The sequence below is a fragment of the Nyctibius grandis genome, chromosome 4, assembly GCF_013368605.1.
Source record: "Nyctibius grandis isolate bNycGra1 chromosome 4, bNycGra1.pri, whole genome shotgun sequence".
In the NCBI taxonomy this organism is placed as follows: domain Eukaryota; kingdom Metazoa; phylum Chordata; class Aves; order Nyctibiiformes; family Nyctibiidae; genus Nyctibius; species Nyctibius grandis.
In genome coordinates this window covers 101182665-101196637 of record NC_090661.1, presented here as the reverse complement: position 1 = coordinate 101196637, position 13973 = coordinate 101182665, and the positions used below count along the sequence as shown (strand labels likewise).

Sequence of the window (13973 nt, the reverse complement as noted above, 5' to 3'; positions counted from 1 at the left end):
CTGCCTTTTCCATGGTGGTTCCATCAACATTTAGGCATACATTTAACTAAACTCTTATGATTAATTTTAGTGATTTCAATATTTCTTCCTGCATATTTCCCTTCTCGATAAGGCACTCGCCACAAGTGTGTCCATGCTGGGTGGCCCCGGTGGACAGAAGCCACAGAGGTGCTCGCCAAGCAGGCTGTCACTTGCCATGCGAAACTGATCTGGATTTTCTGCAGCAGGCTAGTGAAACATCACGTAGAGCCAAAAGGCTCTTCTGGAAACCCACGACCTCCTCCAGTGGGATAGACCCATGAATCACAGAATCACAGAATCAATCAGTTTGGAAGAGACCTCTGGGATCATCGAGTCCAACCATTGCCCTGACACCACCATGGCAACTAGACCAGGGCACTAAGTGCCATGTCCAGGCTTTTCTTAAACCCCTCCAGAGATGGTGACTCCACCACCTCCCTGGGCAGCCCCTTCCAATGGCTAATGACCCTTTCTGAGAAGAAATGCTTCCTAATGTCCAACCTGAACCTCCCCTGGCGAAGCTTGAGGCTGTGTCCTCTTGTCCTATCGCTAGTTGCCTGGGAGAAGAGACCGACTCCCACTGTGCTACAACCTCCCTTCAGGATGAATCAACACCTGTCTTTAAACAAAGACGACGCCGTGGCCATTGCTCTCCCCAAGCCCCATCCTGCTCCTTTGGTCAAGCAGGGCTGATACAGACACACGTGCAAGTCAATCTAGTTCAAGTTAGTTAAGTTAAATAAATGAAATTACTATTTAGCAGCGGTTACTTAGGTTGTGTTAACTGGATTACATTACCCAGCTCAAAGCGAGGGAGCTCACTCACTACCTGTGGGCACCGGCAAGTTACTTCCCACGACAGTACTTTGCGTTTGAGTCACTTACAAGCTGGGCAATCATTAACTGCAGGGGTGCAAGTTCTCTGCAAGAAGTTCAGCTAATTTGACAGCAAAGCTAACTAATTTACAGAAGCATCACACCAGTGCAGGCAATATTTTAAAAATTATTACTGGGGGAACGTACCAGACCTCCTATATCCCGCCTGCTCTTGCTACACGTGCGACGACGACAGTAAATACAAAACCAAGTGGGATGTGATCTGTCAGTGCTGCTCCGGGCTCCTTTCCCCATCAGCCCAGGGACAGCAGATCTGCAAACTCACTTGACTCCCTCACGGCTTAAACAAGCCTCAAAACCACCAGGTGAACCAAAACGTTCCCGTTTGCCGTCCTGTCCCGTCCAACTTCACACAGCAAACCGGGGGGTGCACAGCCGGCGTGGGTTTACACCCCGATCCTCGCTCGCCTGCGGGTGTAACGCCAAAGCCCGGGGCCAGACTCACACGGCACGTTTTGGGGCACCGAGCCCGCACCGCCACGTTCTGGGGAACCCCCGCCCCATCCCCGGGCAGCCCCGCACGCCGCCGGCCCCGCCTCGGCCTCCTCCCCGAACGGGGCGGCCCGGGCCGGGCCGTGCTCCGTCGAGCCCCCCCGGCACCCACCTGCGCACGGCCTCCACCGAGCCGGCGATGGGCGCCCCGCCGTCGCCGCCGCTGTCGTAGAGGACGCCGCTGACATCCAGCAGCAGCCCGCGCACCGCCCGCGCCCAGGCCGCCATCGCCCTCCCCGGCCCCGCCGCGCCGCGGGGGCTGCTGGGAGATGTAGTGCGGGGCGGGCGGCCTTAACCCTGCGCAGCCTTGCGCGGCCTTGCGCGGCCTTCCGCCCCGCGCCGCCTCTCTTGTCATTTATTAATGTTTTTTTTTAAGCGCCTGAGGCAGGTTGGTTTTCCCAGGGGATGGCAGGAGCGCGGCAGTGCCCAGCGTTGCTGTCCCCCCGCCAACACGGCCCCCGCGGGGGCTGCGCGGTGCTGCCTCTGCCCACAGCCCCGGGGCAATGCACCGGCAATAAAAAACCAGCGCCAGGGAGTCAGCGAGCGCCTGGGCTCGTTCCCTGCTTCACCATAAACTCCTTCAGACATTGCGTCCCTGGGGAAAAAACCTCCTTCCTCTGAAACACGCACGTCACCTGAGTCAGGCGCTGTCAAAAGTGAAAGTTTTAAGTGTTGTTGACAAGTGTATTGAGATATATTTGCTAGAATTATTAATGTTTTTCTCTTTTAAAAACCATCTAGTAAATGTCACTAAGCGAGAACTGGTGTAAAAAAGTAAAAATTAAAAATTTATCCTGCTTTTGTCATTCCCAGAAGGGCTTCAGACCCTTCGCATGAGCACCCCGGGCCTTGATTTGGGTCAAGCTTTTCAGAAGCAACGCCAAGCCTGATGTGATTCCATCCTTGGGAGCACGGCGGGACGGCCACCGGTGCGAGGGCAGGCTCCCACACCGCTCGCCTGCCCGCTGCAGAGCTGGGCTTTGCCATGCACCCCGCGCCACAGCCTGTACCGACCGCCCTGCATGCCTCTGCGGGTCTGTAGGAACCGAAGCAGGACAGGGTTCGGCCCTTGGGGACCAAGGTGCTGACCCACACAGCAGCAGGAGCCTGACGAGACCCGCATCAGCGCAGCCAAAATGCTGACAGGGCCGTGCCCTGCCTCGATGGTATGTCCTTGTACATGCCCAGCACTTCATATAGACAACCAAGAAGAGACCACTTGTTTGTCATATAAAGAACTGAACTGATCCCCTGCGTTTTACAAACCCAGATAAGATTTTATCAACTGTGTTCCAGCTTTACAGATAATATTGTTTTCTCCCTCGATGAAGTCCGAATACTTCCTTATTGCTAATACTACCAATAGCGTGCCACTACTCCCAGAATATATAAGGAGCTGCGGTGGAATTATAGTCCACTTTGTTTTAAGAAAAGCAGAGGAGCCTTGGCAGCATTGATTTGCATCACTGCTTCTGGAATAGCCTCTGGCTTCTCTGTAAAGATAATATCTAAACTGTGAAATTCATTAAATAGACCCAGAAATGGATCAGGTTATTTAAAACAACATCACTAATGGCACAATATCTCAGCTGTCTCCACCGATAGTGAACGTTGTCTTGGATAGTGTTATCAGTCCAGGACACCCGCTATGAATATTGATCTGCAGCTTGTTACAGCCATCACTTGCCGTCAGGACAGGTCAGGGTTGAAACCCACCTAGCATCAAAGCAATTTAAAGACTGCACTCGGGCTGAATTCTAATGCTTGCGCTGGGAAATGGACCAACTTCAAGCAGATTGCTAAAACTAATCCATGAACATGTGCTTTTTCGTGTGTGCCTCTCTACGGGCATGTATGTTTGCAGGTAGGTGTGCATGCATGTGTTAAACTGAAGATATTTGAAGATGTCTGCTAGCTCACAAATTAATCCCAACGCTACCATTTACCTTCTCAGCTCCTGCAGACACAACAACTCAAACAGAAGTGTTTGTGGTCTCACATATATCAGATTAGATTTCTTTTTTTCTTTCAAACACAAAAAATCTCCAAGGTTTGCAAACATTCTTAAAATAGTGAAGCCATGCGCCAATTTACCATATGACAATACCTGTGATTTCTCCATGTAGTTTGAAACTAGTGTTATGCCACAGAATGAATCTCATTTTGAAAACTTTAATAGGACATGCATTAGGATTTCATATCCATTTTCTTTATTTCATCTCACTTCTGACACAAGCTGTCCAGCACCTGCAACCGCTCCTCTCTCCTTCCTTCTCCTTCTTCTGTGCCTCAAGGAACTTTAGATACATAAGCAATACTTAACTAGCACACAGCAGTGTTTTCCAATTCACCACCACCTTCATTTTCATGCAGGGTGCATCCCCAAAACTAAGCTCTATCGGTCTGTAGCTTTAGTGTGTGAAACGTTGAGGACAGAGCTCCTTCTACCCGTCTGATGTATGCCATACAAGAAGCCAGTGCCAAACGGACTCTTGGATGCTGCCACCACATCATTAACAATAACAATTACTTGCCATCACATCGCCCTGCACCTCTTCATCTCATCTTCTTGCTCTTCTGTTATCTGAAGGCCTATGCCTTTACGATGGCAAATAGAAAGCCCCGTTCTGCTGCGGCTGAGACACCTGTACAGAGGAGGAGGGCTGTGGTCTGCACCTCTTCCAAGGAATAAAAGCAGGAGGAGTAGCAGGTTCGCACCGAGGGCTGCCCCCCCCGGCCTCCTCCCGCTGAAGGGTGCCCCTTTGTTTACACCTCGGCCTGATTCACGGAAAAAACAAAACACAGAAACGCTAAGGAGAGGGGAAAGCATCCTCCCGAACAGATACAGACAGACAGAAATAGCAAGTTTCTAATAAGCATGGCTGTCCAGAAGTGGTCGTGGTCCTGGGACTGGTACAGGGTGGAGAGGCTTGACCTGCTGTCACCTACCCTGTCCCAGCTATGAACAGACAACAAAGTGTTTCCACTCCAGGCAAGGAGGGATAGCCAGGGGGCTGCTCAGTGGGGCAGGTCCTCCCCCAGCACCGGCGTGCCTCAGTTTCCCTGCCTGTTAACTGGGAATAGCGTGAACACCAAGGGTGAGTTAGGGCCAGCCCTTGGCCCAGAGCCTAAACCAGACTGGCCCTAAGCTGACCCAAATGGAGAAGCTGCTCATTTTTCCCTGTGGACCACACAGTAGTTCCACATCTGGACAGTGGCTGCTGGCAATGCTTCAAGCCTGGAGCCTGCTCAGCGCAATAGAGGGGTACAGGAGCCGTCCTCTCCTCCCTGGGTCCCTCTGAGACACGAGACTCACCCCGCTGGACCTCTACCGACCCAGGGGTGCTGCAGGCAGGTCCGCGGAGGGCTGGGGGGGGGGGGGGGGGGGGGGGGCAGATGTGCAGTAGCATCCCTGCACCGGCGAAGGATCCGGGTCTGGTGCCAGGGCTCCTGGCTGTCCCCGGGCCACCTCGCTGTGCATTCCCTCACCCAACCCGGGGCAGGTAACGGGGAAGCCCCGTCGCCGGGAGGTTGGGACGGAGAGACGGAGGGATGGAGGGAGGCGCCCGCTGCGCCCCCGCGGAGCCAGCGCGGCGGGGAGGGGGAGCGGGGGCGGCGTGCCAATGGCTGCGCTGCCCCCTCCTCTGCCCCCACCCCACCGCCGGCCCCTCCGCCCTCCCCGTCCGACCCTCCTCCTCCTCCTCCGCGCCGCTCGCTCCGCCAGCGCCCAGGCGTGCGGCTCGGGAGGCGGCCCGGCTCCGCGCCCGGCTCCGCGCCCGGCTCCGCGCCCGGCGCAGCCCTCCGCCGGCTCCGCGCTGGGAGCCAGCAGGTCTCCGGGAAGCGCGGAGGGTGAGGGGGGGAATGCCGGAATGCCCGGAGCGCGGGGCCAAGGCGGCCCCCATCCATCATAAAATCTCCTTCTCCATCTTAGACATCCTGGATCCCCAGAAATTCAGCAGGAGACGCGAAGCGGCCGCGGGGAGCTGGGGCAGCGGCCCCCGCCCGGGCGAGCGGGAGAAAAGTTTGGGAAGAGTTGAAGTAGGAAAGGACGCTGCTGCTCCCGGCAGCGAGAGGAATAAACTAGAGGCACATGGTAGGAACGCGCTCGAGTTTCTCCGGCCGGCGCTGGCGGGGCGAGCAGGTGGAGGCGGCGGCGGACGGGGACCTCCGAGGAGCCCCGGGGGCTGCGCTCCCCGGGCGGGGCTGCCGCAGGAGGACGGAGCGGGCAGCGCGGGGGACGAGGGGGGCTGGAGCTGTATTTTAAGGCTGGATTAATGCAAAAGGAAAAGTTCTCGGTGTGTCCCCCGGCTCCCGGAGCATCCTCCGCCGCCCGAGGGGGACGGGGCATCCCAGGGCGCGCAGCCGCCCCCTCCTTCCCCCCCAAGCCCCGCGGCTCTTGCCAGGTCTCCGCACGGGGTGTTTTCCCCCATCACGGCGGCCCCCGGGCGCCCATTTCCCCGGGGCGGAAGGGGTCGGCGGCCCGGGCCCCCCCCCGCGACCGGCAGCGGGACGGTCGGCTGGTAATTGCTCAGCCCGTCCCCACCGGAGGATGCCTCAGCTCCCGTTGATCGATATCCTATTACCGACTCCCGCCTATCTCCTGCCCGCAGCTTGCAGGTGCCCACTTCAAACCTCCTTCCCCCGGCCTGATCCTAATATTGTTCGATTAAAACTTACCTTTAATAGATGACATCTATCGATCTGGCCCTCGCAAATCTGAAACTCCATTAGCGCGGGGACGGGGGGAGGAGGGAGGGGATTTATTTCGCTTCAGAAGGGGACTTTAATAACTTCTTTTTTAATTGGTAAGAAATCCATATCGACGCCTGCCCACCCCTCCCCACCGCCCCAGAACCGACGGCACAGCGGGGAGCGCGGAGGGGCGGGTTTTTTTTTTCCTCCCCTTTATTTTAATTTAACGATTTCACGTTGTGTGTGTGGGGGGTGATGGAGAAGAAGAGCCGCGTTTGGAGGGGTGGCCGGCGGCTCGCCGCGGGGCTCGGGGCGGCGGGGGGGTGCGCGGCCGCCCGCTGACGCGCACCGCCGTCTCCCCGCAGATGCTGCGCTCCCCGAGGCGGCGGGGCAGGACGAGGAGGGCCCGCCCGCGGACGGCACCGGCGCCGGGGACGAGAGCCAGCCCGCCGCCCGCCCGGAGGGAGCCCGGCGGCGGCGGGCCGAGGCGGGGTGCGGCAAACCGCGTCGGGCGCGGACCGCCTTCACCTACGAGCAGCTGGTGGCCCTGGAGAACAAGTTCCGAGCCACGCGGTACCTGTCGGTGTGCGAGCGCCTCAGCCTGGCGCTCTCGCTCAGCCTCACCGAGACGCAGGTGAAGATCTGGTTCCAGAACCGACGCACCAAGTGGAAGAAGCAGCACCCGGGAGCCGACGGGGCGGCCCCCGCCGCATCCCCCGCGGCGGCGGCGGGCGGCGGCAGCCCCAGCCCGCCGGGCCCCGCTCTGCCCCTCCAGACTTTCCCTTCTTACGCCGCCGCCAACGTCCTGGTCCCGCCGGCCGGGCCCTTCCCGCTGGGCAGCCCCTTCTCGCCCTTCCTGAGCCCCGCGTACCTCGGCCCCTTCTACGCCCCGCACCTCTGAGGCGGGCGGAGGGGCGGCGGGACGCGGTCCCCGGCCCTTCTGTCCAAGCGGGGCACAACTGCTGGTGGTCGCATGGCGATTGGAAGTGTGAGAAAGTTGATTTTTTTTTCTAGCCGTCCCAGCAGCATGTTTAAGGTACATACTTTGACAAAGAGGAAAAAAACTCACTGTAACCACTGGATCTTATTAGCACGTTTCAGATGTAATTACAGGCCTCGGAGATGGGAACAGTAACCCTCTTTACACATGCCTGACACTAATTCCCTCAAGATTCTTCTCCAAGTTCCTTTTAAAACACTCCTCGTTGCCGTTTGGCTTGCCAGCACATGCCTCAAACCTCGAGAGCTCGGGAGCTGTGGCACTACTGCTGTTACCCTGGTGCTGGTGACGGTGCACGCGGCTGTTTCAAATCCCAGGGATGCTCGCCAGTGAAGACACAAAATCATAGAATGTTAGGGGTTGGAAGGGACCTCTGGAGATCATCGAGTCCAACCCCAGCCTCTGCTTTTGCTCGTGGGACTCGATTGTGCCCTGCCTGACCCACGTTTATTATCGTTTCTGACTTCTGACCTGAAAACTGCACGCTGTGTACTTGGTACCCTACCTGGAAGAGAGTTTTTCTTCCTGTCTGAGAAGGTGTTGGAAAATGCAGCTCCGTGTCATCAGGCGATAAGTAGAAAATCTGCCTGGTCAGTGGGGACAGTATTCAATCGCTGCTAATGCACACGGCATCTCTGCCTTTCTTTTCAGTTCCTTCTCAGTGACTTCAAAGGTTTTGGATGAGACGTCTAAAGATCATTCTTTTTGCAGAGAACAGTTGTTCTTGTAATAACACAGCATTAGTGCCAAATGAGGCAGAAAAGAAAACATAAATCAGAGAAAATGATTACATTATTCATTTCTTTAAAAATGGGGCATTTGTGGTAGAAAATAAGTAAAACGCAGAATTTCCAGCATGCCGAGACCTATTTTCCATAACAAACACATGCTTTTTCTTTTTTTGCTTTTTGGAGCATTTGTTAGAAAGGAAAAATCACATTTCATCTTCATCGTTACAAGCACCGGAATGAAAAGGAATTTTAGCTGGGGGCTTATCCATCCCTGAACGGACGGGAAGTAATTGGTTTAAAAAAAAAATCTGTCTCATGCAGTTTCACAAATTACTACAACAGGCTGTTCAAGACTGTATCTCCTCGTTCTCTTACGATGCTTTAAAGTCCACATTGGCTCTCCAACCAAAAAACTTCACTCATAAATCTTATCTAGCTCTTCTTGTGTTTGTCTAAATAAAAAGGTTTTTTAAATTATTCTGTGTTTAATTGTTTTCAATCGTACTCTGCCGAAGCAGTGTTGGCTTCCTGGGCTGCTTCCCTGCGGGGTGTGGATCTCAGCAGTGCTCCGTGTTGGCGACTGCTGTACCCCACCTCCTCCGGGCTGGCTGCGAGGAGGGGCTCCATGGGACACCCCTCTCTTACAGAAATTACCTTCCTGACTTGCAGCTTGGCAGGGAGCAGAGGTGTGAGACCTGCAAGGCCAGGCGTGGGGAACGGCTGCTGCCCGTGCCCTGGAGGCTACCTGAAATTGCCTACAGTTGTCTTTCCACACCAGAGAGGAGGTATTTTGTGTCTTCTCCATTATTTGCATAGCTATTAACAAAACACGAAGTTCGCCTCAGGTCATGATTTTGGAAGTCATAACTACTGCACGAATGTATTTACTTGCAGGTTAATTAAAGTAACTTTTTAACTCTTAATTTGACTTAAGTTAGAGTTACAAGAGACGGGGTCATTACAACTGCTCAGCATACATCCAGAGCTGCCTTGTTTGCTGGCCACTGAATCAGCAGTCCCGGGTGTCTGAGCCACCAGGGTGCCATGCTGCTAACCGACCAGCTGACCACTTCTAGCTGCCTGAAGTCAATTAAGAGCTCAAGCCCCACAGAGAAAGAAAGGTATTCTAGCAGGCTTGTCTAGTCCATTTTCCCTGCCTCAAGTTAGGACTAACCAGACCTAAATCCTCTTGACCTGTTTGTGGCCTTCTACTTCTGATTGTAATCACTGCACATGCAAAAAGCCGGTCGTGGTTTCATGTGGCTGTCACTCTAAGACGTTCCCAGAGCATGAAACAGTTGGTTACCTGCAGTGTACTGAAATCTCTGGGGGAAAAAAAGACTTGTGCCCTGTCATTTGTCATGTGATTAGTTCTTTTCCTTACGAAGGGTAAATCATAGCAAAAACCAGGGAATGTTACGAATCAAAATAATGCCAATAGTATAAATTGTCTCCTCCTTTGAGATGCAGTTTGGCTGTTCATAAACCTTGCCAAGGCTCTGTGGTTTACCAGCAATTTTGCCTTTGGCAAAACTACGTGAGCTTTATAGGAAATCTGAATACTCGATTCCTGTCAAGAAATGCCAGAAATGCCAGCCCCTTTTCCACCACACTGTTTAGTCACTTCTTCAGCCCTGGATTAATGAAAAAGGTTTACAATTAATTCCAGAGAACATAACCACCACGGTTCCCACTTTGCATGACTTTCACCTCTGTGCAGCACCAGAAGGGTGATGCATAGCAATGGGACTGCAGATTTTGCGGCACTGATCCCAGGCCACCAAAGCTTTTCTGCCTAAATGCTTCCACGCACTTTGGACAGACCCTTCCCCTCCTGCTTTGTCGAGGGTGCAGCTGCTCCAGTAGGTGATCTCTTTGGCTTCTAGTTAGGGATGTGGTGGCTGGCCGTTTATTACAGCTGTAATTCAAAGCAATCCTGGAAATGGCAATTGCCATCAAACACTGCATTGTCCAGATTATGCTATTAGCACTTTTGGAAATGCCCCACTGAGTATCCATCATCTCTAACAATTCTGAATAGAGATTTGTGAAATATTTTCAAGCACAGACAAAAACTGACTTTACTCACAGTTGAATATAGATGTTAAAGGGAATCACAAGTAAGCCCCATGTGTAAAAAGAAAAAAAATGCATTTATATTAAATTAAAAGAGTTTTGAATTCAAATGTTCCAGAGGAATAGGAAAGATAGTAGAGTATCTGCAGTGAGCAGGCATCAACAGCTGGGTTCCAGACTGCCCAAACGATGGTCACTCCTGGGTCACGCAAGCCTAGGTAGATCTTTGCTTATATACTCTCTTCATTTCTCTTCCAGAAGGTAACACAGCAGCTAGGGCACGGGGCCTGAAATCTCTCCTCCAGCAACGGCAAGTAATTGGTGCTTCATGGGACAGCATGAAAGCTGGACAAAAAACTTAGTTCTTGTTTCATACCTTCTCTCTGCACAGGCGATATTAGTGGTCCAAGACCCACTTTGGAAATCAACTTCATTTAGCCCGGTAATGAAAGAAGGACATGGGGGAACACCAGGACATCACAGTTAGGGAAATGTTAGAAATGTCAACTTAACTAGACTTTCAGACCTGTGTTAAAAAAAAACCCAAACAAATAAACTGGTACAGTTGGATTTTCAAAGTCTGAAGAATATACTGAACAATTAAATACATTGAGGAACAACAGATAAAATACATTTATTGAAATGTCAGTGACCAAGCATTTCTCATTAAGAAAACCAGTATGATTTGTTGTGTAATACATGACTGGAAAATTAAACTAAAGTCTATTTCCTCCTTCCCTCCCCATTATTATTTGCTAGAACATCTGTAACAAGCTCTGTGCTATCTACACACAGGTTCCTGAGCTGAGAGTAGAAACCCCTGGTTTCCACTGGTGGACATTTTCCTTACTGAAATCCAGTAGGACCATTTAGAGAGAGGCAGGGATGGCCCAAGACAAGGGGCAGGCAGATAGAGAGCTCAGGGGCCTTCTGCTGTTTCCTGCTTCTGGCAAAACAGTTCCTTCAGAAGAAACATGACCCCTGATTTTTATTGTCACTGTGGAACCCGTAGGTCCCACCTCCTGATGGCAGCACAGGTTGTATTTATGTTGAGAGGTACATAGCAATGTCTTCTGGCAGATGTCCTCTCACCACCCACACCCACATCCACCTGTGCTGCATGCGGGCTGATGCACTGGCGATGCAAACATGGAGGTTTGCCGTGGCTGTTCCCTTTATCAGCTGCTCCAGATAGCTATTGCAGGACTAAACTAACTCCTTGTGCTTATGACTGAAGGTGTCGACTAGGAAGATCTGCAGTAGGAAACGTAACAGATGTTTCAAAATTCATTCCTGCGGGCTGGATTCCAGCCAGAGGCTTTTCTGTAGGATATGCACGAAGCAGGTTGAGTCCCTTTTAAAGATGTAGTTATCTAATCCTACGTCATTTTCCATCACACATATTACAACAGGTATATGCAAACCCAGTCTTGGTATACTCGGTCCAACAGCAAGAGTCTTTTTATTGTTTGCCTCATCTCATAAAACGGGGCCGATGCTCTCTTTGGCAATCTGCCACTTCTGTGCCACGTTCAGAAAAGCGATGAAAGTCAAGGTACCCATGCGTTTATCAACGGCCTCACAAAATATAACAGCTGATCTATTAAATGCCTCATCAGCCCACTAAGTGGTCAGGTGACTGAGGAATGATTGAGAAGCGTTGCTTTGGTCCCATATACTGCTCACGAATGAGATCAAAGTCTGATTTTCATCAGCTTTACAACTCACAGGCAGACTAGACGTCTAGCAAAATATTTGGCGGGTGAGATCCTCCTGAAGAAAAATTGATAATAGGGTTCTTGCATCACGAGACCTGAACACATTTTTTGTTTTCCATTATGACCCCATATCAGCTGAAGTCACCTTGAACAGATCTTTACAGCACTTTCTTGACACGGAAAACTCATGTTCTGGGCCCTGTTTCTGGTAGTGTACTCAGTAAAAGTTTCTGGGAAGATAATGATGCGTACAACTAATTTACGAGCTGCACGTTACAGGTTTGCTTAGCCTCTTAGTTGGCATCTTTGCCGTTTTATTCACAGGAGCTGTTTTGTGGTTGCTGTGATTCACGTACCCTGTAGCAACATCACCTTTGCTTACTACCGTAGCACAAATATTAAACTTAATTTGTCTTACATTTTCCCATTCAAACACTGAAGAGATGCCAAGCTAGCTTCTTTCTCAAGCTGATCATCTCATTTTCTATGTTCTGTGTAGTGCCACATGAAAAATGTAATTAAAAATGTGGCATTCCATGGGGCTTAGGCACGTCGTAACGCTGCAGAGGGATTTCAGCAGTAAAGAGTCAGGCTTTTTCACCGAGCAGCCTCTGACATACTGAAATACTTCAAAGATACCAGATCTGTGTACAAGATCAATACAAATAAAAGATTTTACTCCTTTCTACACATGCTGGTTTGTTATAGTGGCTTTGATCATGGAAGTTATTTTACTGCTATTGTTTAAAGAAAGAAGCCTTAAACATAATTTTTTTTTTAAAAGGAGAGAATATACAGCAATACATAGACTTTGCAAAATGTGAACCTTAAAAGATGTCAGGTTTTGTGTCTGTGGATCTTTAAGCACCTGACATAACAAATTGCGAGTCAGCTGAGTTGAAACCTTGTCCTCTCAGGTTAGATCAGTTCCGTGATGATGTCCCAACATCCAGTACCCGTGCTGACACCTCTTGTTTAGTGTTTGTGGGTAGCCCTTAGACTGACAGCTTTTCTTATCATTCAGTCCCTTCCATTGACTTCCAGTGTAAGTCACAGGTATCGGGGAATTCAAGAAATGCTGCATTTCACTGAAATTACTACAGAAGAGCATTTGCTTGAAGAAATTATAAACAAGCCACAGAGAGAAAAGAATGGATTAAATGCTTTGTTCTAAGGAACAGCCATGTGATAGTTTAGGAGGAGGTAATTTCTGTCAAGATCTTTCTGCTTTCTGAAGATCTTACTTCCTTTTGGCAATATGCTCGCCATATTTCTGATATCTCAAGTTGTGTGATATTTGAAAACAATAATTATGAAAGAAATTGTTTTAAAGCAATGGATTTTAAAGCAAGTCTGTTGTCTTAGCATGTATCAAGAAAGCCTGTAATTTTCTGAATTATCTGATATTCTAGAAAATCTAAGGCTAGTCTGAAGTCCTGAATGGGGAAGTTCAGGAGCTGACAGCATGCCACCCCGAGGTAATGACAAGTGGCAGATGATGCAATAGATTACTTTGCTAATCTTTCACTGCAATGATGCCAAGACAAAGTCTGATGTGGTGGAGGCATTATGTAAGTTCTTCAGTTTCAGACTACAGTAGCCCTGAGCAGATGAGTGCTCATCGTTTAGCAAGATTAGCAATCTTTGTTGCAGCAATGTCAAACACTCGAACAGCAGGGCCGGCGGGGATGTGCCGTGGCAGAATTTTGAGCAGAGTTTCCCAGCTCCTGAGATAAAGTGTATCCAGATGTTCAGTGCTCAGTCCTGAGATTAACCAAATTGACAAGATATTTATACTTATTACACAGTTAGAGGTATTCATGTTCATTTTCCATGTGCTCTCATGACAGTTATAGTTGCCATCTGGGTCAGATTTTGAAGGTCTGGAGAGCAGGTAAAGCCATAGTCTTTTCCAGAAATCATGGTCCTGATAAAATCCAAGAATGAAGAATGGAAGTTAGTAAGCAGAAGGTCTGCAGGATCCAAATCAAACCCCATTTGTACAAGGAAGAAGCAAGCTCACGTATGAGGCACTTGCAAGCCTGAAATTCAAACTGACTTAGTCTCACTCCGATTTTCTTTGGATTTTATTTCACCATTTCTGATTTTTATGCTAGAAAATGCCAGTTATCAGGGTCCTGTGGATTCTGTGAACCGTAATTTTTTTTTGCTGAGTTGCAACACAGTTTCAACAAGAGGAGAAAGGGTGAAGACTATCCTTGGGGCTCTCGAAGAGATAGGAAAAGGGATGGGACTGTCTTTCTGCCAGCACTGTAGACTTGTATTGGGTTTAGCTAGTTATGAACTTGCAGCTTGAGCTCCATGACTTGGATGAACTCTGTATCC

General features: G+C 50.5%; 2 protein-coding genes across 3 annotated transcripts in view; one reads left to right on the top strand and one right to left on the bottom strand.

Moving 5' to 3' along the window:
• LHPP (phospholysine phosphohistidine inorganic pyrophosphate phosphatase) overlaps positions 1–1643 on the bottom strand; it is an 87944-nt gene extending 86301 nt beyond the window's left edge. For both annotated transcript variants that reach the window (XM_068399187.1, XM_068399188.1), the window contains exon 1: positions 1523–1643. In XM_068399187.1, coding sequence (XP_068255288.1) covers positions 1523–1638 — 116 coding nt within the window. In that variant the 5' untranslated portion in view covers positions 1639–1643. The remainder of the gene's footprint in view (positions 1–1522) is intronic.
• A 3628-nt stretch (positions 1644–5271) lies between these two features.
• Positions 5272–7003, top strand: NKX1-2 (NK1 homeobox 2). Its single transcript, XM_068397464.1, has 2 exons — positions 5272–5503; positions 6468–7003. The coding sequence occupies exons 1-2, from the start codon at positions 5272–5274 to the stop codon at positions 7001–7003; spliced, it is 768 nt and encodes a 255-aa protein (XP_068253565.1).
• The last annotated feature ends 6970 nt before the right edge of the window (positions 7004–13973 follow it).